This window comes from Cataglyphis hispanica, chromosome 13, assembly GCF_021464435.1.
Source record: "Cataglyphis hispanica isolate Lineage 1 chromosome 13, ULB_Chis1_1.0, whole genome shotgun sequence".
In the NCBI taxonomy this organism is placed as follows: domain Eukaryota; kingdom Metazoa; phylum Arthropoda; class Insecta; order Hymenoptera; family Formicidae; genus Cataglyphis; species Cataglyphis hispanica.
Genome location: NC_065966.1, coordinates 1,996,127 through 2,021,056, shown reverse-complemented (window position 1 = coordinate 2,021,056; position 24,930 = coordinate 1,996,127). Strand labels below are relative to the sequence as shown.

The following is a 24,930-nucleotide window of genomic DNA, read 5'->3' as shown; positions in this document are numbered from 1 at the left end:
CGCGCTACCATTAAAACTTCCGTGCAGCGCCGGTAACTTTTCACAGCATTGTGGGTAATTAAAAATGAAAAACCTCCGGATCGGCATCGTGCGCCGAAGACGGCGGAATAAAAGGTCGGTTTACGGCGATGCGAAAGAACTTGCACCATTGAAAGTTAAAAGGTCGAGCAATTTCGACCACCGATACGACCACCCGTTTCAGAGTGGACATAAATGTTTATCTTCTTTCTTATCTACGAAAAAGATTATTCTATTTTTAATCCTTTCGATTTTAGTGTCCGCTCCTAATGACCCTCCGTTTTATATTGCGATCTATAATTTCTAAAAAGAGAAAAAAAGATATTTTAAAGAAAGGATCACAATCAATATTGAATTCCATAATGCATTTCGATGAACATATTCTTGTATATTATTATTAACGAAAATCATCTATTCTAATTTATTGAATATATTATATGTTTATTATTGAATAATAATTCAGGTTTTTCATTAATAAATTGTCTTATATTAATAACTTTAACAAGAAATTTATAAATTATATTTAATTCTATTTGTTTGATAGAATCTCGTAAAATTTCAGTACAAAAATTATTTATAATAAATTAATAGTACGAGAATATTGATAAATATGAGAATTTATACGTGATGTAAATTTTGCGATAGTTTTATCGCAGAGTGAAATACCAAACGGTACACATATCCGGCATAGTATAATATAAAGAAGTGAGCGAATTAAATGTTCTTTCGAAATTATTTTCGTATTTGCGAGGAGAGCGAATGTTGGCGGGGGGTTCGAGCGGGGGTGGCTGGCTTACGAGCAATAATCTGGCTATTAGGGGGTGTAAGGGGCGGCTCTGCGTGCTGCCATGCTGAAGAGGGGCCGGGCACGGCGGCAACCTCCTACGGGGGTCCTTACAAGCGCGTAAACTCAGTTTTACTAGCAGTTAACATTTTACGACTCAGACGGTCTGCCCGAACGGTCTGTTCTCTCTCTCTCTCTCTCGCCTTGTTGCTCTGTCTCTATCTTTCTTATTCTCTCTCCCTCTCTCCCTCGATTGACATGACGTGAGGCTTTGTATAGAACACCCAGTATATAAATTCGTACTGCTTGCCAGATTGTCGACGTAACGTAACGTCGTTCTCGAGGGTCGTTTGCACACAAGTGAGAGCTAAATTAATACGACATACCGTTGAAGAGCGAGCTAATCGCTCGATTAATTCGTGTCGACCGCGAAACGATCACGAGCGGCTAAGAAAATCATAATCCGACATGAATGCTAATATTTTTGGACGCGCAATCATGAGCAAAATGTAGTAATTTTGTAAATTAACACACGATGAGTAGTTATCGTATACCTTCTTTTCTCTATCTCTTTTTAACATCAACAATCGAATCGACCTGCATTTTCCTTTCTCGTATATCTGCTACATTTATTTCCCCCTTTTCCTATCCACTGCCGGCGCGCTGTTTTCCACCGCGAAAAGCGGGTAGCAGCCGACAACCCTTTGTTACCGTGCCTTATCTTAATTGCTTTCACGGGTTCCCGTTTAGATCAATACACACCGGTCGGCGTCCTGCCACGCCGCTCGCTCTCTTCTCTGTGTTGCTTCGCTTTTACGAATCTAAATTATCTCGAGGGTTGTTTCGACGCGCGGATCCCGTCGCTCTCTCTCTCTTTCTTTCTCTCTCTTTCTCTTGCATATTTTAAGAGCGCCGGTTGGAACTTTGTCGTAAGATCCGTGGCAGAATGGTCTGAATTATCACCCGATGTCGTTAGCGAGATTAAGACAGCTTTTCTTTACAACGTCGTCGCCATTTCCTCACGAATACGAAAATAATGGATGCAAAAATATCAGAATTTAATAAAAATGTTTCTTATTATATACATTGATGATCGCTTTGAATTATTAAGATCAATAATTGTCATATATAAATTCTATCATTGTTAGTTCAAAAATTAAAATTAAATTAATATTTTCTTTTGAGATGATCTAATAATTTATTCTTCTGCAGCATCACTTTAAATTAACTTTCTATTTATTCCATTTTTAATTTGTTTTCCTTGCTTTCTCGATTCTTTCTCACGCCTTCGTTCCCTAAAACAGGTCTGAACGAGAGAAAGAGAGAAGCCTGCTAGAGGGAGAGGAAAAAAGAAGGCAGCCGAGATGGCTGCTCTTTTAATTCGAGGGTGAATCCGGACGGTAGAAATTCGCTTTCCGAGAGGGAATCGGAGAGGATGAAAGAAAGACGCCGGTGCCTGCGTCCCTTCTGGGATCCGATATCGATGCCCCCCTCCTTCCTCCCCCCCCCCGCCGCGTAAGAATATACCGAGTTCTCCTGATTTACGAAGGAAATCGAGACGGCCAGGTTCGTGTTTCGTATGCCTCATCCTTTCTCATTCGACGCGACGTGACGCGCGATGCCAGCTCGCGTGCCGGCTTCGAATGTCGAGATAAAAAACGAGCGAGCGCGATAAACGCGCGTCTAAACCCTTTTATCGAAATCGGATACATATTCCGTTCTCTCGATTGGGTTTAATTCAAACGGTTAGCGTAAATAATATTTTCAAATGCACGATCCATCCATCATTTCTTTATCGAGATTTTTGTATAATTAATTGCGCGAAAAATAATTCGCGCGTTCAATAGCTAAAAGATAAATGGCGCTATAAATACAATAAAATTAAACAAAATGTAGGTCATGCACACGCAAGAAGAATTTTTTATGCTTGCAATAAGAAAAAAAATTCTCGAGTTGGATACGTAATTTTTACACGACAAAAGGTCATAAGGTCCCCCCGTAACCACCCTGCGCGAATTACCCTCGGCAGTTGCACCCGCCGTTTCGCGCCGTATCCCGTCGTCGATCGCGGATTTATCGACGCGGAAGTTCCGGCGACGAGCCGGGATTTCTGGTCGGTCGAATCTCGAAACTCTCTTTTCACCCGCGGAAAACAATGTTTTGCGGAGTTCGGGGGGAGGAAAAGGGCGGCAAGAGAAAGGGAGAGAATTCGCCCGCGCGTACATCTCCCGCTTTATTTCGCTCGCGAGAGTAGAGAAGGAACTTCTCTTCGACGATTTCTTTCGCGCTCCGGCAATTTCGTACTTCCGTTAGCCACGAAAAAAGGATCCCGCGCGAACGCGGCGAGTCTCGCTAGCAACGCCACGCGATGTTTTTCCAGCATCGACGCCGCCATCCTTTCCCTCCCCCGATCCCCTCAATCTCCTTTCTTTTCTCTCTTTCAACCCTCTTCCCCCTCCCACCCCTTCCATTTTTCCGTCCTCCTACGACTCGAATTCGCTCGACCGTATCTTCGCCATGTTCCACCCGTCCAACTTCGACCACCACCACCCCCAACCATCCGCGCGCCCCTTTCCCTTCTATTATTTCTCTTCCTTTTTCCAGCCACTTCCGCCGGAATACTCGTCCCCTTTCCGCTCGTAGTGGCTGGCCTCCCGCCTCCTCTCGTGCTCCTCGCAACCCCGTAAATCAAAACTCGACGCGAAAACGCGGCCAAATGTACACAACGCGCGGCGCCCGACGTACCGGGTGTCCGGAACGATCGCCGGCGGCCATCGATTTCCGTCGCCTGGACGGGAGATAAGTGCGAAGATGGAGAATGACGGCGTTTCGTTCCTTGGCTGCCTTGAAGGCAGTATATGTATTCTCGGTCGTTTTTGAAAATAATACGTTTAATATAGCATGGCCGATTATCTCGAGATCTAATACATTAAATATATGAAGTATTGATAATAATTTATTAATTTTGCCTTTACTTTACACTACGTTTTATAAAAAAAATTCCGTCAAAAGTTAAATAAGTAATTCGCATGATATTAGATACGACATACAGTTTTTCGCTCGGAAAGATAAAATATTTTGGGAGTTTGAAAATATGCGTGCATTAAATAAAGATCTCTATAAATATATAAAAATAATATATTGCTTTCGAACTTTCTCCGTAAAAATTGCTACAAACTTTACGAACTCAATATTTACTCCTCGATCCTTCTACCCGATAGAGCGAACAAAGGCGAACTCTCTAATGTAGCAAGAGGGTGCAAAGTTCGCGAAGCATTTCCCGCTCGCGATGGAATGCGATCGGTGGCGACGGACGGGAAAGAGGGGAAGAGGGGGTCGAATAAAATTTTACTGCCGCGAAATCGCCCAATAATTGTTACGGCTCGCTTTGATCGCGTAAAACACATCGTAAATGTCGAAAGGGACGAGCCCCCGGGTCGACAAGAATTACTCTTAACCCCCTTACGGCGGCATTATGCCGTATTATACTGTTGCGTTTGCGTCCGGCCTCCTACAATGTATGCGCGTGCAAAATCTTACGGTATCCTTCCGTCCGAAAGCATCAATAATTATATCCGCATCCCATAAAATCATCAATATAGAGAGATAGCTCTTTGACATCACGCGATTTAAGTTAAAAAAAATTCTTAATTAATTTCAAATTTATTGGAATAAATTAAAGAGAGAGAATTGCTATTTTATAAATGTTATCTAATATGATAATTATATATTTTTTGGTGACCTGAAAAATTACGTACTTGAGATACGATTTATAATAAATTGGCATGTTAGAATAGAAGAGAAGCACTGTATGAGAATACAATGCTCTTAGTAGCCTTTCGCTTTTACTCTTCTCAAGTATTACTAAGCCATTGTTCATTTCCATTACGGCCGTGCCGAAGAGCAACAAGTTTAATAGTCCTCGCATGCGGTTTTATCGCACAATGAATTTCTAAGTGATTGCACTGCCATTGCACCGCGCGTTCATGAACTATATCGATCTTGGACTACATCGATTATGTGTTTTGCATACAATAATATGTGAATTATAAACGGAAACATTTATAGTAATATCATTTCATTTTTCAGCGCAATGTGATCGTGGCGTTTTTTTTTTAATTTATCAAGTTCATCTGATAAAGAGATCGCCATTCTCGATAAAATATCGATATAATCTGTACACATATGAGATGTAAATATAGAGTAACGCTCGAAATAAAGTAAAGTTGGAAAAATATAGAGTAACTCAAGTATATAATTTGCAAATTGGACTATAAGTCGAAAGTCAATCTAAAGTGACATTTACAAATTATAGATAGGGTTTATTTTCGCTCTTCATACATTTCTTTCGTGAAAAAAAGAATTTAAACGCGGCCGATGGTCGGGACTGACATCCGTCGGAGAAACGTGTGGCACTTATGAGACACCGAGTATACGATGTCCGTCTTGCAGGATTGGCGAAGTGCAGTCGTCGTGTGCTATGCGAAACGGCGCAACCGAGAGAGGTCGGGCGGGAGATCTTTTAATGAAACGCGGATGTTAGAATGGCAGGAACGCTGCAAAATGGTCTAGGCGTGCTATGTATTTCACACACACACACACACACCCGCTATAGTTTATACACGAACGAAGACGTGAGCGTGGAGCCGGCAACGGGAGACAGGCGCGGTAGTATAACTATGAAAGGCATCCGGCTCGGATACATATATATTTACACGTACACGTTATATATATATATATATATATATATATATATAAACTATGTATATGTCTGTGTGTATGCGGAGAATGCACGAGAGAGCGAGCGTGGCGTCTCGAGGCAAATTAAGCCCCTCGCTTCGGCTTCGTTATTGAAGTGGCATTCCTGCTCAGAAATCCTCGAGAACTTGTCTCGATTCAACATACGTACATAGAGACCATTTTTATAGCTTAATCGCGCGTTGAGTCGAAAAATCGCGCGGTAGAGTCGACACGCGTCGAGAATGAAATCACTTTAAAAGTGAGGAGTCCGAGGAGCGAAATGATTATTTTAACGATTCGAGAAACTTGCCTTGTCGAGCGAATAATCGCGCGAGTACCATGTGTAAATCTCATGAATTTCTCAAGTCATTTCAAATTACCTCTAGGCGAGCTAGGGCTATAGAAGAGACGACCGTCTCATTATTCACTTATGCGCGTTCGCCAAGTTACGAAACTTCGTAAGTACTGTTTTTGCCGTCGCGACTTTAGAGACACCGTTCTCTCAAACTTGCGTCTACAGCGTAGAGTTCGCGCAGAGTTACACGGAACGAAAGACGGCATTCAGAGCCGTGTCTACTTTCTTTTTTCAGTTGAGGTAACGCGTATCAGCGAAACTAGTTAGCCTCGTCGAGTCCACATTGTTGCGAGACAATGCGAGACGCGAGGGGTGGGGGAGAGGGAGGGGGAGGGGGGGCGGTAGATAAAAAGGTCGAAGGTGATGGCGCTTCGCAAACGGAGCGTAAGAGGAACGAGGGGGTGGTGGATGGCGAAGGGGGTCTTAATAAAGGGTTGCATGTCGACGGCAAGATGGAGAGAAGGGAAGGGCAGGCGCGAGGGATGAAGAAAGAAATTCTTATTGCCTGGCAAGTCCGGCTTTTCCGCAATATACAGCGCAGGTGTACCGAATGTGTACCTCCCTTCCCCACTTCCTCCACCCTCCTGCTCCCACGGTCTCGTCGCGCGGAGGGTGGAAACACCCCCTCGCACGCATGGTCAGTACCGTATCCTGTATCCCGTAGACCATCAACCCTTCCATGTCCACCTCGGCCTCGTTCGAAAAAAATAAACCGTATAGCGTCGATCTTTACGAGAGCTAAAAAAAAAAAATATTTTCTTGGATCTTATATACTTAATATACTTCGTTAGAGTTTGTAAAATCGCATTATAATATAATTATGAATCATTTTATCTTCCTCTATGAGTAATAATCTTTCAGAATCTCGTGCGGTTATGCCATAAAATATATGTCATCGCTATTCATATACATTCGAAAGTATTTATTCGAAATACTTCCTAGATTTTCAGCGTATCCGATTTCTCTAATGTACGCAAGGTGCTAAAAATATTTACTATGTAAAGCAAAGAGGGACACTATACTTATACAATATGCCTATTTATATCAAGAACGTAGATTGCGACGACCCACAATGCCGATAATAGAGTTTCGCTGCTATAAGAATTTATGAGCATGGGATATAAGAGGCACGTTTCGTCTGCAGGTACTGTAAAATTCAACGACAACGGTAATCGATTAAATAAACACGACGGGAAAACGCCTACGCGCACCGGTCTCTTTCTCTCTCTCTCTCTTTCTAGTAGTCTATAAGCTTCATAGGCGAAACAAGTCCATAACGCCTAATGACTCTATAACCTTGTTTATGCCTGGTAGAAGAGCGACCCGGAAGAGAGACCCTCAATGACAAACTGGAAACGGACTCAATCTGTTTCTATTTCACGCGCGATAAGCCGCTGCCACCGCGATCGTTGGAACATCGGGAGAGCGAGCTTATGATAAAGTCAGTATCGAAAATACCACGGGAATTCGGCGAGAAATTTCGAAAGGATTTCCGCGATCATCGAGGGTGGCCGATCTATTTAGCGGCTAACCGTATCCATCCCACGCGCGATAAGCAGAATAGGAATGCGAGATGGAAATATCGCGTGTCGATAACGACATACATACGGTGAAATAGTAAAAAATATTAATTTCTTCAAAAATAACGCCGTGCTCTTCGAGTTAATACTTTCGTTTTTTCGAGCTCTCTTTTCAAAAATTGGGATGTTGAATTTCGCAAAATATCATCGCTTTTCATTCTCGAAGAGAACTCGCTCTCTCGAATTGACCGGATTTTTTTTTCACATCGTTCACATCGGAGTGTGTGTCAAAAAAATTTTCTGCTGAGCGAAGTATTTTCTTCCCGAGCAAGTCTTCGGCCGGCCGAAAGCCCGTTTCCACCGTATCGTCCCTTTCTCGAGAGTGGGCGAACACGTCGGCCACGTTGTAGAGGGGTAGTCGGTAGATAGAAGAGAGAACGAGAACAGAGAGAAAGAGAGAGAGAGAGAGAGAAAGAGAGAAGAGACAGGGACGGTGTGGAAGGGGTGCACCGACGTTCCTGGGGGTGAGGGCGCAGGAGGCAACGTGGTGTATTGATCGAGTGGCTCTCGCGTCGAGACCAATACCACTTTCGAGCCACCCGGTATACGTGTGAGTCTGCGTACGTATCTGCGACCGTGCGCGTGTACTATGTGCATGTATATATGTGTATATATACATATACATATATGCACGAGTCGCGATGCCTATGTAGCCACGGACCGACGTGAGCCGTATATACAGAGTGCTTCACGTAAAATGATCCAGTCGCGTGTCTTGAAAGATATTAGAGCCGGAAGATAGGAAAAACGCAAGGAAAAAATGATTAAAAAAATCTGCGAAAAAATTCGAAAGAAAAATTTATACAATTTAGTTAGAAATTACAAGCGATATTTTATATTTCTATTTTCTAAAATATTTATTCCTAAACTATTTTCTTGAATTGAACATAAAAAAATTTTCTCTCAAATTTTTGCTAATAAAAATTATTATTATTATTATTATTATTAAAAAAGCATCAATAAATGGAAAAGAGCGGACGTAAAAAATTTGAAAAAAAAAAAAGTTACAATCAACAGTTTATTACAAGATATTCATGATATTAAATATCACTGTGTATTTGCTAAATTATTTTTTTTTTATTCGTGTATAAAAGAACTCTCTATCAAATTCATGTTAACGAAAAAAATCATACCTACGAAATTTACAAAATATATATATTCAAAACAGCGGTGCAACGTTCTCTGTGCGTATCTATACGCAGTGGACCAAACTATACGCGGAGAACGAGAAGAGAGGCGGCAACGATCAGAAAATAACTCAGTCGGCGCGTGTATCTAGGTATACGTATTTGTAGGCGTGCGCGCAAACGCGGGTGTGGATGTGGATGCTGAAAACACCATGATCTACGGCGTGTGCAGCCCCGCGAATAACGCCGGGACACTTGGCCTGGAAAATCTCCGGAGTGCATTCGCGCGGATGCACCGACGGCAGCCGCGTACTATATTCGCGCGCGCGCGCGTAAACGCATAAACGTCAATGGACGGGACGCAAGAGGGAGGGGAAATTACTGCTCTTTCTTTATCGCCGAATAACTTTCGTCGTGACGCACGCGTTGTCGCGGGTGTCTAAAAAACGTCTTCGACTACGACGAGAATATCGAAAATATCACGTAATCTCAAAAGATTATTCCAGAGATTTATGGCAAAATTTTCATTCTCTCGCGAGGAATGAAGTCGCAAAAAAACGCTACTTCAAAATACTGCGATCCATTCTTTGCTCAAATATTTTTTAAATTTTATTTTAGATTCTTTTAGTTCAATAATGTTATCTATAACTGTAGCGTGATCGTAGAAATAATGATACTCTTTTGAAATATCTCCAACTGTAAAAATCCTGATCGCAACATATGATCGGCCATAATACTGAGAAACGCATAAAATCGAAGAAACTTTACGTGCTCTTCGACCGTGAAGCGACTAGTGAAATTATTCGACTTTATATTTAACTTTATATTTAATGCCAAAACATCCGCGATAAAACCTAACGACGTTAATGTTTTCTCACGACCATAGGATCAATCCTATCAGAGACATCGAAAATCGTCGAGAAGAAAAAGGTCAAGGTTCAATTTCCGACTTGGATCCTTCGGGCAATTTAAAATTTAGAATTCCATCAGAACCTGAAGGCTCTTTTCACTCGGTGGCATCAGAATCCTTTCGCGCCGAGCAAAATCGGAACGAGAAAATAGTCGAGAGACATGCCGACCCGTATTAATTTTAATTCTAACCATGTGCGACATTCTATCTCAACATTTCAATTTTAGAAAAATTTATAAATCTATTTTTAAAGTAGCATCTTAATTATTATATTTAAAATTAGCATTTTTTGGAAAATATTTCGTTAATGAAGAAGTAAAAAGAAATTGAGAGAAAGTTATTTTATTGTATTTGAAAATGTCCATTTAAGTTTACAATGTTCTCGTACTCTTGTGAAATTTTTCACACAAGAGTCGTTTTTGAAGAATGGACAAGATCTGGAGTCTCCTTCGCGTTTCGTTTTCGCGATAGTGGCTCCCGCGAGTACTGTAAACGCTTTCCAACGGTGCATCATCATTGGAAAAACCACCCTTACTTTTTCTCCCTCCCCCCCTCCCTCCTCTTCAACTTTGCGATTTCTTCGGTTTCCAGTTAACGAAGAGACTTGTCTCTTATACGCGAAATACTCTTAAACTAAATTTGAAGTTTTGGCACGAAACTTGCCGCGATACATACACTACGTTGTAACTTCGTTATCCACATCTAATCCATAAATTGTACAACTTCAGTAATATCATCTCTCTCGATTAGAAAGTAGCGAGTGCTTCTCTCGTAGAAGCATAAATTTACATTTGAATATTTTTCGAAATAAATCTGATAAACTCATAATACGAACGCGAACATATACAGTTTGCGCTGCACAAGAAAATATATTTTTTTTAAATTAATCTCATATCTATATTATTGCGAGATGTATTTCTGTCACAATAGATTGAAAGAAACACTGCCTTATATGGGCTCTAATGGAGCCATAGACATCAGGCATAACCCATAGAAAGGCCAGAAAGAGCAATCCGTCCCTGAGGAAGGGTGGACAGACGGCTCAGCTTCATCCACACCGTATCTTCGTCGAGGGGGAGGCGCTCGATATCAAATCGTGGAAAAACCGTCGTAGAAATATCGAGAATGAAGCTGAAGACGCATTATTGTGATTCGGCTATCCATAACTCATTTTTTTCTACCTTAATCTCGATAGAATTTTTATCTCTCTCTTTTTTGTCTTTTCTAAACTTGATATATTTTCTTACATTTCAGAAAACAAGGAAAGAGAGTTTTTTTTTCATTAATTAAATTCGTCGCTATTGATATAAAAATAAATAATTAAATTAAAGCAACTCTGCTAACATTATTATTAATCTTATAATAAACTTTATCTTGATTTATCCGGCAAATTTAACAGAATATCTCACGATTTAATATTCACGTTTTGCGAGCTACTTCTTGACAGCGCGTTCTATGACACGGTATGTCATTATTAAAGAATCTTATGAGCACAATTAAGGCCGCCAGCAAAGTTGCGCACATCTGAACCCCCCCGGTATCGACACACGCACACCTGCACACTTTATACAGGACTGGTAACGCCGCATGCAAAGAGAGGGAAAGAGAGGGGCAAAGAGAGACAAGGCAACTGCACCCCGTGCTTTGCGGCTGCCAAGACATTTTTCTCGCAACGCCACTGTGCATGCATAATGCATGCACATGCAAGGGAAGGAGAGGATCGACTCTGCCGCAGACTCCTTACGCGGCGAGAATTCGAAATCCTTTGCCGTGACAATTTTTCTCATCGTCCTCCCTGTTATCTTCGTGAAGATGACGGTCCGTTCTGGTAACCGTCTCGTGTAAAAATGTCGGAATCAACCGGGAGATGATACCGGGTACACGAATTTTCCGAGATTTTTCGTTCCTTCCAGCTCATACAAGGTCCGACGATGCTTATAAAAGATGCACGGAACGAGCAGGCATAAATGATGAATATGTCGACACGATGTTGGAATTGACGCTTTCAACGTGATGTCTGGAAATGGCCGGTGCGTTCCAATAATTTAACACCTACAGAATATATCTCGGGAAAAAGATGGAGAGAAAGAAAAAAAGAAGAGAGGAAGAGAGAAAACCTTTTATTTTATTTTTAAAAATCTTGTCGAAAGATCAAATGGCGTCCACGCGCGTTCGATTGTCAACGAAAATAAATTTCGGACGCTATTCGCGTAATAATAATCGTGCAAGGCAAAGGAAAGAGGTCACAAAAAAATCACCAGTGATGCTGCGAGGCATCGCGACGCCCCGCGCACTCCCGTCATATTCCGAGAGCGGCGTTCTTCTGCGGCAGACACACGGGACCTGTTGCTGTCGAGTTTACGGTGTTTTTACGAGCGACGTTACAGCCACCCCTGAGTACGGGGGTTGAACACACCCTAGCCGTAGAAACGATATCCCTCTCTTCATTGCCGACACCTATGCGAGCAGCACCGTCGTTGAATAGTGAAAGAGGAAAAGAATGAGACAGATCAAGGGAGCGCGAAAGAGAACGCAGTCAGAGTTTATTGACCGTTTCTCTCTCACACAGAAACGACGTGTCGAATAATGACTTTAATGATCGCCGGAATAAATTTGCACAAGTATTGTTCCAGATTAAAAAATTTCAAACAAAAGAAATTTTTGATTATAAATAAAAAAAAAACAAAAAACAAAAACAAAATTTATAAATAAATATCTATTATAAAAAGATATTGCGTATGTGATAAATATATATTATTTGATATCCCATCTCTTTTACTTTATCTTGGATAGAAAATGAGCGAGATATAAAGCCATTGATTATGACGGAGCGAAAACGAGCGAACGCATCTTGACGGCATCGAGCAAATTCCAAGAAGAATCGAACGGTGAAAGGAACAAAGTTCGCGGTGAACAGCATGCGGATGTGACCGAGGAATAACGATATATAAGAAAGCCGCGGCGATTCCGCGCTGTGACTTCCGGCGAGACGACGCGGCGCGTATACCTATAGAAGGAGGTTGAGTCGGGCGGTAAAACAAGCGCTAAGTTTTGCGAGAGTTGCGAAAGTTCTCCTCCTCGTATAGCCGAGACAAAAGTTTCCAACTACATGCAGTTTTGTCTCGCGCAATTAGAAGTTCCCTGTATTATTCATAGCTGACGTCGCACTCCATCTCATCCCCCAGCTTCTCCTCCTCCTCCTCCCCCTCTTTGCTTTTCCGCTCTCCTCCTCTCTCTCTCTCTCTCTCTCTCGTCCATCCACGGACGGTGGATATACCATGCCGTTTCTTCGTAACACGCAAAACTCAAAGACCACCGCGGCGAAGAGGCGCAAGTCGCGCGTACGGTTCATGAATTTTAATGAAATCTCGAGCCCGAGATGGAGGTTCCTTCGCATTCCCTCTCGCCTTGCCGCTCTTCTTTCCTCTCTCGCTCTTTTATCCGCCGCACCTCTCAGCTCTGTACGCGTTCGCCGCTGCCGAGAGCACATCTCAGGGAGAGCCATTCTCCCTCGCTCTCTATGTACCGCCCCATAAATGGCCTGCACATTGCATCGCCGCGAAAACAAGAAGTGGGCTCCCGGGGCAGCCGACGGCGCGGTATCGAGATATATTTCGACTACGTGATATTTGAATTCAAATTGCTATTACGAAGGGAATAATTATAGATTACAGTTATCGCGTTGTTGTTGCGAAATGGGAGTTAAGATTGTTCCTTCTCGAAAATCTTCCGGATATTTTATTTCTTCAAGCTCTTCAAACTTCTATATGATTTTATTTAGCTACAAAATATTTATAATCTATAATAGATACTATGATTTTCACAACTTGCATGCATAATTAATAATGTAGGAATGTTTGACTTATAAAAAGAAAGCCACAATGCATGTTATATATTATCATATAATATAATCTAAAAAAAAATTTCTACTCTATAACTATATTTTTTACACAAAATAATAATAACTGCTCCATATGAATATATTATGGAGTTACTACATATAAAGGGAGCGTAATGCGATAGAGTAAGTCGAAGAAGGAACAATACGACACTTGTGTGCCGGCCTCTAATTTGATTCGCGATAAAATTATGCCCGATATATATTCCTACCGATGATAGACGATGGGGGAGGAGGGACGGCTCGCGTTGAGGATGAGCTGTCGCTCTCCTGTCATCTGGTACTCAGACGGAATTGGAATGGAGTTAGATCAACGATAACGCTCGTATTTGCGCGCGATAGAGTAAGTGACGTTTGCACGTACATATACGCATGCGAGAGTTGGCGCGCGCGCATAATCGCCGGCTTCTTTCCGACGCGAACTGACAGTGGCAATTGCGACAGGTCGTCGCGTGTCTGAAATCGTCCGCGTGTATATAAAAACGAGACAGTATGATACTTATTTCGCGGCGAGAAACAGCGCGAGGTTATTGTTATGCCTCTCCTCCCCCTCTCCAGGGTGGCACGCCATTCACTTGTCACTTCACGTCTCTACTCAAGGAAGAATATAAAAGGCAAAGCCGGAGGAGGAAAGATAGAAGTCTTCGATGATAAAGCCATGAGTTATACCTCATCAGCTTAATGACATTGCATTAAATACATAATAAATAATTACTTCACCTGCTGTAAAAAAAACCATTAACCAATAAATAAAATTAACTAAAAAATAAAATATCTCTACAATTAAAAAATAAATTAGCTTAAGTTCTTGTCTATATATTATGCAAAAAGATTAAATGATAGAGAATCTACTCCATTTCGCGGCAAGGAAGCAAAGTAAATAATAATCGTAGCTTTCACGGATTTATTTTTGACGAGAGTAACGAGATGGGCGAAATGAAAAATAAGTTTCTTGGAAGGGGACAAGAAAGATGATGGGTGAGAAGCACAGGAGGAATGATTGGAAGCCGGATAGCGGAACGCCGTTAGTTGGTGGAAAGGCAGGCAGGACGGGAGTTTAGGTCCCGGTGGGGACGAAAAGGGCCTAACGATCCCGAGCTTCTCTCTTCGCCCCATGCAATCTCCATAGAATTACCATACGATTAAGAGAACACCGGCCCATGGCGCACCGTATAAGAGCGTCGAGAGTAGCCCTCGAGAGTCTCCCAATTAGCCTCTCGAAAGATCACACTCTCTTGTCCGCACCAAGACGTGAATGCACTGACCAAGATAATCTAAGATTCGTCCGTCGGTCCGATAAAATTGAATCGCGAGAAACACACACAGTATACTTGTTACGATTCACATGTAAGAAATTCAGATTATCTTATTTATTTATAACATACGATAAAGACATGATGTCAGTGTATATGTGCGTGTGTGAATAATCCTAGCGTAAAAAATATATGTAATCTTATTATATTAATGAAAAGAAATATCTCGACACACGATAGATTTCGAAATCAATTGTTGTAATATTGATAAAAAATTAAATTGCATTTAGTTAATTTAATTTACTTATCAAAAACTCGTACTCTATGCATTAAATTTTATTTCGTATTTTCAATTAGAAACTAGAATCCAAAAATAATATATATATATATATATCGATTCTTTAGATATTTTCTCATGATTACAAACAGTATATATATTCATAATTAATTCAAAAAAATAATATTAAAACCGTAACTAATTAAAATAAATATATCTTTGTTTTCAAAAGCGATTTTATATTATCGTATAAAATCTTTTCAGTTGCATACTCGCAAACACAATTAATATCGAGAGGCATCTCGATATTAATTCGTAATATCGGATGTGTACTTTAAAATATCACGCATGCACGGGCGTGATCACATATTAGCAAGAAGAGTTTATATCACAACGCGACAATGTGAATCGCTGCTTTTTCTCTTCTTCTTGTCCTCTCTCCCTCTCTCTCGCTCAGTTTACGAGCTTATTTTACTGGATTTTTATGATATAACGTACCCGCACCTAGCTCGAAGTTTATAGGTTTGAGCGATTTTATCGCGACATAACATATGGTTTGTTAAATCGACCTCCTGCGAGTGTGCATTATACGCACGTGGCTTGTCATACACGTACGACGAATTCCGTAAAGTGGTCCTATCTCTCTCTCTCTCTTTCTTGAGGCTAGATAGATACTTAACGTTTGATTCGATGATTCAAGTATTAGATTTGTTTGTCTGGCGAAAATATCGCGAATCCTCTACGGCAAAACGTTTTCACGCTCGAAAAAATTTCGCTTTAACGAAGCTCGCCTCATCAACCTCAAATTAAAGCACCGAATAACAAGAGAGTGGTCCCACCGCGAGAGCAATGACCATAACGACGACTTCCGGTCAGCAACTCCGCGCAATTAAAGCGACTTAAATGCAATTCCGTTAACGGTACCACTGTACAACTGTCGTGTACGACTTGACAGCACAATAGCTCTTCATTCTTTTTCTCTCTCTCTCTCTCTCTTTTTCTCGAATTTCTTCTTTTGTTTCTTTGTATCGGTACCACAGTCCGTACGCAGAGTGCTCCCATGTATAAAGATATATATTCACCTCCATTCGCGTGAAGCAATTATTTTCTAAATTTTTGAAGACGACTTAAATTATACGGCACGTCAGTTTTAACACGGAAGGAGAAAGCAGTCTAAAGTAGCGATCCACGTGATGACATTGGAGTTATGTATTCGATGATAAAAGTCCGAAAAATACAACAGCGCTCGCGAACAATATGTGCGTACGTTATCTTTGAAACGAGCATTACGGTAATTCCGCTATTTGATAATATAAGGGGGCCGCCGCGCCGCCTTATCAGCATCTGCATAGGCAACACACAATGCGTAATAACTCGCGCGTATCGCGGCCGTCTTTTCGCCGTCACAGCAAGCCGCTAATTAACGAATACGCGCGACGCGTAATCGTCTGAGTTAATTAAAGCGAATCATGGGAATCAACCGGGCTTGCTTTCCGCGAAACGAGAAACGCGGGAAGGAACGTATTCATTAAGAAACATTCCTATAATGATTCCTTAACGAAAGCGAGCGTGCACGCTTACTTTGCGATTTACCTGGAGAGTACGAATTTTTTGCGATAAATCAGTACGCGCGTGCGTGTTACAGCGTACTTTCTCGAATCGGACAAATCTCGTTAGTCGACTCCGTGAAGAAGTTCGAGATTCAAAAGAAAGAGAGAGAGAGAGAGAGAGAAAGCGAGAATAGCAACAGAAAAGGAGGGAGCGAAAGAACCAGAGGCTGGTTTACCTTGGGATGCTGAAACCCCATCTGCATGCGAGTATCACAGATGAAAAAGATAGAGAGAGAGAGAGAGAGAGAGAGAGAGAGGGGGAGGGAGAGAGAAGAGGAGGGAAAAGCAAGGCGCGGGAACAAGAAGAAAAGGAAAGCAAAGCTAGGGGAACGACATTCCAGCTGGAGCCGGAATGAGCGGCGTCAACCTCTCGAAAATCGAAGCCAGCACATTTCGTACATAGTAATAACAATAATAGGATGCACGATTAACGACTTTCTTCCACGATGTCTATTTCTTCACATTTTCTCCACATATATATGTCTTATTTCTTATAATACACATATAAATATATAGAATTTTCTATATTAAATTTATATTCTTTTTTTATATATTTATAATATTTATACATATATTATATTTTATTTTCAATTTTAATTTCTAAGAGAAATATGTATATTTTTGGAAATTTTTATTCAACAAAAGAAATGTAAAAAGAGAGTGAATTTTTAATCATTTTAGAGATAATCAAATGCAAGAGTATGTTTACCCGGTGTGTTGAAGAAAATTCGATTCGCGTAAATAAATAAGGCACAGGGAACTATTAATTATGCGGGAGATAAGGGCGAGGGTGAATCCAGCGTGAAATGCTCTCTGTGAAATCAAGGTTGGCTAGTTGCAGCGAAATGCAATGCTCAAGGCTCACATGGATTGAACCTCGTTTCCCCTTTCGGATTAATATTAACATATCGTGCAATGCAAGAGCGCAAGAATATATCTTTGTGTAAAATTTGTGTAAAATACATTCATTATAAGGAAATAAAATATTCTTTCGGGACTCGATCGTTCCCGATTAACGTTGATAAAACAATTGATTTTCTCCCGTGAATAGCGCGCTATATTGAAAGTATCGAGCGACGCCGAGTATAACGACAATGACAGAAGTATCTTGCACAGGGTATTGCACGCGTTATAGGTATGCGCGAAGGGAAATAGAATTACTGGCCGGCAGCCAAATCGAATATGGATTTTTAATTGTTAACGTGAGTTATACCGTCGTTTCAAAACTGCAAATTCGCAAAGAGGATTCTGCTATCCTCTACGATCAAATAAATCGTCACTATGGACGAGAGATCCACACAGGACACCCTATATGTAATAACCGATCCTGCACGAAACAAGCGTCATGAGCGCGCAATGACGAACCGTAAGTAAAGTCAGCCAATCGGAGTACGCGCCGCGCCAAATCAATAACCGGCCGATCTGTGATTAATGGCAGCGACGAGGATTATTATTCGCCCGAATTATCTGTTTGGCCGCGGATTAATTTTGTTTGCTTTATCGCGCGCGCCAAAAAGTTTATCATCCGATGATTCTCCCCGCTCGATAATTATCGAAATGACCATCATTTATTGCGCGGGCCAGATTTTAATCCCTGTATTCGATGCTATCTTCTCGAGATTTTTCGACGCGGAGGATTATGCCAGCTGCTCTGTACAAGGCAAGGAGCTGTCCACACACGGGTGGACAAAAAAAAAAAAGGGAGGATTGGGGCCACGGTTGAAAGGCGAGGTCGAAAAATCCCGCGGATTTTCGGGCCGGCCCGCCTTCTCTCTCCGTTCTTGTCAGTATTCTACGTGTGTCCCACGGGAAATCGTCCTGAGCGGTGTGTTCGCTCCGAAAACAGGTTTTCGAAGATCATCGCGGAGCGCTACGGGAGGAAAACGTCCCTACACCAATTTGACCGTGACAAATCGTATTCGGAGGCTGACTGACTCTTAGAGAGAGAGACACGATCGATCGCTATGCGTGATATCCGAGAAAGTAGGACAGTACATTAACGCGAATCAAACGAGTCGTCTATAGTTGCATATCTCATAATCGCGTCGTACATTTAGCGTCGATTGTAACCGCGTGAGTTTATGCCTACGATCGTATCTCGAGCTACATTTTCAGAATATAAATCTAAAATTGAAGACTTTTGATCCATCATCGCAGATGATTTAAATATTTATGGAGCAGACTTTGTTTATACATTTAGGATTACGATACGAACTTTCATATAACGGTGAAGGAATTTATGCGAGTCATCCCAAAAATTAACGTTAATTTTCGCAAAAAAATTGGATTCCTTTGAAAAAAAAGCCGACAAAAGCAATAGTTCATCCAATAAAAATCACGCGTAATGCCATCAGCGTCGAACAAAGAGGTAAAACCCCCGTACGTACGGTCCTGATACCGAGCGACGTGCGCGAGAGCAGATTATATTAAATGGCTGGTAAAACGGTCTGCTTAACATAGCGTTTATCTGCTCCTCTCGGTTTAGTACTTTTTCACTGCCTCGTCAGCCATCGCCCATAAACTCAACTACGACTATCTCGCGTCTCACGTTTTCCTGCAACGCGAAAGAGAGAGAGAGAGAGAGAGAGCTCTCGGTACATTTTTCCGCGCACGCGTGCATTGCAACCCGGCTGATGAAACTCGTAAAAGATCAGGACCATTAAAACGATTCATCGTCTCGAGTGCTCATCATGCTTTGATGCCCTTTTTGTTTACGATAAACCCGAACCGAATTGTCTCTCCCGTTCTCTATTCTCGCCTCTCTTTTCTTTCCTATTAAAATGCTTCGATTTTTTTCTCCAATATTTCTCGACATTGATTTTTTATTATTATAATTTTTAAATTTAAATTTGGTTTAAATTAAAATATTAGTTTGAAGTTTAATATATATATATATATTAAATACAAAAGTAAATTTCTCACACAAAGCAATAAAAAATCTACAAAATATATTAAAATCTTTATTCTAAATATTCTACATGTATTTCAATTTTGAAAGTATTATTATATATAACATTATTTATGTTCAATTATTAAAATTTTGTCACATAGAATATTCAATGTAAGTATAATATGTCAAAATAAAGGAAATGCATGTTAAGGATATTTTTAGGCGTTATAAATAAATATAAATATATGTAATTAGTAATGCGGTTAATTTTAAACAGATCTCTTTGTAGAATGTATTGAAAAAAATTTTACAATTTTTCAATAAAATATTTTAGCGAAATATCGTTTTGCTGTTTACGTCAGCATTATATTTGTATGTAAGACAGAGAGGTCAATGGCTCTCTTAAATTCCAGATAAAGTACAATTTAAAATTCCGATATAATCGAGCTAGTAACGGAAAATATAACGATAGAAAGAAATTAATAATAGTAATAAAAAAATACACAAAGTTTCCAAAAATATTTTTAATAAAATTACAAGCATCCAATAAAGCGATCTCGCTTCTCCTCGACCACGAAAAGAGCATCGTCTCCTTTCGTCGTGAATTCGCCCAACGCCCTTTTGGAATATTACCGAAATAGCATAACGTCACACAAACGTGGAATGTCGTTGCTGACATCACTGTTGCTTGTGCTTCGGCAACGACACCCTCGTGACTATTCATGTGTGTGTATACGTCTACGCATAAACCTATATATATGTACGCATACTCGCCGAAAAACTGAGGCGAAAGGGGATAGCTTAGCATGTGTGAGGGGCGTGGTGGTGTTTTTCCACCTCCACCAAATACTTTTGACGTAAACCGGCAACCCCCACCGATCTTTCTCAAAACTCCCCGCGACCGCTCCCCGCTCTAACTCACTCCCTCTTTCTCTCTCTCTTCTTTTCCTTCCTCGATCACATCCCCCGAAAATAATTGCGCGTTTCGCGGTCTCTTGATCCGCGCGTAAAAGTAATCCAAACATCGCATAAAAATTATGTTTACGAGTTTCGAATGGGGGCCGCAGGGGTCGCGCGACGACGAGGGTGGCCGAAGGGATCGTGAATGTGGGGTTTGTAGATAGGGATCTCTTTCGATTCCTCGATTTCGGTCTACCGCGCTTATGAGCCGCGACAACGACTCGAAATGTCGGCGATATTACACGATGAAGAAGTTGGATACGCTATTCAGAGATTGAATTCGAAGCTGTCCCGACCTGTGCTCGATCGATGCCATAAGTATAACTCGAAATGCAGAGTTTATTTATCGTTCGCTTCTCTCTCACGATGATTAAATATAGAAATTCTTTTTTTTTCGCGCACGTACGTAACGCATCGACGATTGTATTTTTCGAGATTATACCGGTTCTCCTATCTCGCCCCTTCTCCTCTCCCCCACCCTCTCCCTTCACCGCTCCAATCGATTCCGAGTTAAAAACGCAATTTAAAAATCAATTCCAAACACACAACCGGGCGCCGAAAGTCAGCGCTTTAAATAAGACCGATGATTTATGACACACAATAACTCGCGTTCACTCGGAGAAGAAGAGGGAGAGGAGCGGGGAATAAAACTCCCACTCGCGAGAAGCAAATATAATCAATGACGTTTGCATAAATAATAATATATCCTTGCAACATTCGATTTCCGTGTCGCGTGAAAATACATGGATACATATGTATGAGTGCATGGTGTTGCCGCGATATGACGCGAGAGAAATTTTTGGAATCTCTATGGTTAATCTCTATGGAAAGGTGCAAACGCCGGTTTATTGCACCGAAATTGACTCATTTAAAAATTCCATCAATCTGTTAGCGCGGCATGTAATAAGCGAGTTATTCGTGCGTAAATTTTCACGATCCAGGTGATAAAAAGGACAAACGGCAATGCGGGAAAAAAAATCACTCACCGGTCTTCTCCTTGATCTCGCAGAGGACGGAAAACAAAGCAGGCTTCATTCTGTGACAGTTGAGAGTGTGTTTCCTGCAAGCAAGATACGAGCAAACTATAGTACAGCGCAGATAAGTAAAATCGCAAAATATTGCGAGAGTTGTTGCAAAAGGAAAACAAAAATATTCAAAGGACAGATCGATCTCAGTTCTGTATAACAAAAGGAAGAGATAAATCTAGATGCGTCATTCGGTATGCAAATTACATGAGATTATACGCGTTTAATGACACCTTGATTATATCAAAATGAGCCGGCTCGGTATTAATAAAAGCGTTAACCTTAATTCAGGGTCGTACACTTAATTTCAGGATCTGTATTTAAATGGCCAACGTTTAACGCGCATCGTGAAATTACAAGACTTACTCTTCCCATCATTCTGCATGGAGTGCATGTATGTTCCCGTGGGAGGCGCATCTCTGACACTCTTTGTAGCGACATCAAACACACGGATACGACAGACAGATACTTAAATATATAACACACGCGAGGCACAGCCAGGTGAGAATATGTATACGGTCGATTAAATGCGTACGTGGCCGCAGACGCGATATGGCCAAAAATAGGAGCAACTCCCATTTTGTACCTTCAATAGTTGTTTATTTGCATACGTAGCGTCGACTTTCTTCGCGAATCATATCTAGATAAATACAGAAGAAGTTTGCATATTCAGCTGTCGAATTAGATCGTCAATAAATATAGTCAATGTTTACCGAGATGTATGTGAGATAAATTAGGCTGATTACAAGGAGCTATAATTTGCCAAGCATAATTGCACGTAGATAACGTACGTGTTGTTTATCGTCATTAATTATCTTTCATTTCATATAATTAAACTGCAAAGATTACGTGCTTCGGATTTCTTAAATAAATATGGAGATGCATCTTTTGCGTGACGCCGCAAGAACCGATGATGTATTTATACAAGAATACTTTGTATACGTAATCTATCCAATAAAATGCGTTGCTAAGAATTGTCGAGATCCGAAATAACTGTACACGCATCGTATTTTATATCGCGTAAACATCATCTTGATTTTATGAGAATTTACACGGGAATCAACCTCATAAATCGGAAATTTTATTATTAAATCTTTAATTGCACGATTAAAGAGTCGAGGATAATTTACTCCGATATATCATTGACGAGTATGTCGAGCATTTTAGCACATATAATGACAAGAGCAATCCCATTTAGAAATATTAAACATTCAACTCCTTTATTAATACAGAGCATTGTAAATATTAGACACACGATATATGAAATAAACATATATGCAAAATATTAAATATGAAATAATCATCATGTATTTGAAATGAAAATTACAAAAATTGTCGTGATCGATCAAAGGGAGATATCTCGAGAGGAGCAAGTTTCAACGAAATTAAAAGACCGCATCCCGCGCGCGAGCATGTTAAAAAAAATGGCGGAAAAGGGATACACATACCTCGCTTGCGCCTCGTCCAAGCTCTGATCGGTGATGTTCATGATCTGCTGCAGGATCTCGCCGATGTCCTGTTTCCTGGCCTCGACCGTCTGATCGGGGCCTTGGGTCGCGGTGCCGTCGACCGGGCCCATGCTGCCGTAACCGGCTGTGTTCTGGGCCGCCTGACCCTGGTTGCCACCCATCAGACCCACACCTGAACCTCCGTGTTGTAGCATATTGCCAGTCTCATCCATCAACCGGACTCCGCTGCCTTGGCTCTCGGTGGTGGATCAGTCGTCGACCACCGTGTTCGCGTGTCTCACGTTCTTATATGTATGTGTTTGTATTTGTGTGTGTCTAATAGTGTGTTTACTTATATTTACTCCGCCGAGAACGACGGAATACACCACGCACGCACGTATACACTTACGCGTTATATTCGTATACCAAGCTTCAATCAGTATCGCGAAAGGACACGTCGAGTAAGAAACTTATTCAGAGATCAGCGCGTCGTACGATCCGATGATGCGCCGGGTACGATGATACACGTGCTCTCCCTCTCTTTCCCTCTCTCTCTCTCTCTCTCTCTTTTCGGAAACGTTGTGCTTCAGAGAACTTGCACACTTGCAAAAATATACTATCTCTCTCTTTTTATCTATGTCGTTACAAATACCTCGTGACTTTATGCACTGCTGCTTCCCGCAGCGATTCCCGAAACGCGAACGTGTTGGAGGTTATGCTGACGCCGTGGTCTTTGTCCTTCTGCGCGTATCGTTCGGCAGTTTTAACTCCGCACGCTCCGTTTTGTTCCTTTCTCTCACTCTGACGCTCTCTCTCTCTCTCTCTCTTGCTAACGTCTCTCCCTCTTGCGCCGCACGCTTACCTTCCAAACCTCCGATCTTCTATCTTTGTCCGTTCCGCACTCTCTCGCTTGCACACCTCTAATTATTTCAGTTTCTAAAATCTGGTATACACAATATAGGATGAAGGAAAAATTATGCCTTTGACGGCGGTTTAAACTTTGACGGATTGTCGAGTTTTACGTATACGCGGTTGTGTCGAGACGGTCGGCGTCGCGCCCGGGCCCGCACTCCTTCCTCGTCACTATATATATATATACATATATATATATGTATATATATATATATATATATATATATATATATATATATAATATCTCTTCTCTCTTTCTCTTCTTATCTTTCTTCCTCGTCGGTGTGTGACTATTCGTTACGGTCAAGGAAGATCGGCGTCGTTTTTCGAGTCATCTGCGCCACGGACGTCGCACACAAAGTTGTCCGCTATTACAAGGCAATCACACAACGGTGACGGAGACGGTGACGACGACGACGACGACGACGACGTCGAAGATGACGCGCGCGAACCGACCGTTTCCGTCGCTCTTCTCACTGTTCTCGGTCGCTCGAGCGACTGCTACGCGGCTCGCCGCGGTTATACGCGAGCGTACGTGTAGCTTGGCAATACTGTGCGTGCGTGCGCCAATCGGCGGCCATAGTAGCCGCCGCGGCCAATCAGAGCGTCCCATGCATCGGCCGCCGCGTCTCTCACCCTCTTCGTCGCGCGCCGATCCGTTGTCCGCGTGCGCATCCACCATCCACCTCCTTATTTACAACGGCGTGATCCCGGCGTTCGTCCCCGTGATCTCATAACCTAACTTCTCCGCGCGTTCGTGCACAGATGACACTTCATCTCACCTCACGCCTCGAGGACGACAACCTCGCTTGTTTCTCGGAGGTGCGAATGTTGTGGCGCGAGCTTTGCCTCTCCAGACGAAATGATGCAAACTTCACACAACTCCGCCCATTCTTGCAATCGTCCTTTTTTGTTTTTTTTGCCGCGCAAATATTTCGAGTCGAACGCGGTTTTGGCGTCGAGCGGTGTCTGATCGAGACAATTGGAGTAGAAATTTGCAGATCGCGATGACGCGCGTCGCGGATCGCGAAGATGCGTCGCTCGGACGAGAGGGATTCGCGCGTCTGTGTGCGAGTCGTAATGTCGTAAATTACTACAAACTCGTTTCTGCGCAGGCTCGAGCGCAAGATGGCTGCCGCGCAA

At 41.7% G+C, this 24,930-nt stretch overlaps 1 protein-coding gene across 10 annotated transcripts in view; it reads right to left on the bottom strand.

The window, feature by feature from the left end:
• The window catches only part of LOC126854033 (homeobox protein extradenticle), a 59,975-nt gene extending 35,103 nt beyond the window's left edge, over positions 1 to 24,872 (bottom strand). For 7 of the 10 annotated variants that reach the window (XM_050600373.1, XM_050600383.1, XM_050600374.1 and 4 more), the window contains exons 1-2: positions 22,876 to 24,871; positions 21,389 to 21,462 (exon numbers count right to left, since the gene is read on the bottom strand). In XM_050600373.1, coding sequence (XP_050456330.1) covers positions 21,389 to 21,462; positions 22,876 to 23,108 — 307 coding nt within the window. In that variant the 5' untranslated portion in view covers positions 23,109 to 24,871. Of the gene's footprint in view, positions 1 to 21,388; positions 21,463 to 22,875 lie in introns of all 10 variants that reach the window. The other 3 variants (XM_050600378.1, XM_050600375.1, XM_050600377.1) reach the window with 2 other exon arrangements.
• Positions 24,873 to 24,930: the final 58 nt, after the last annotated feature.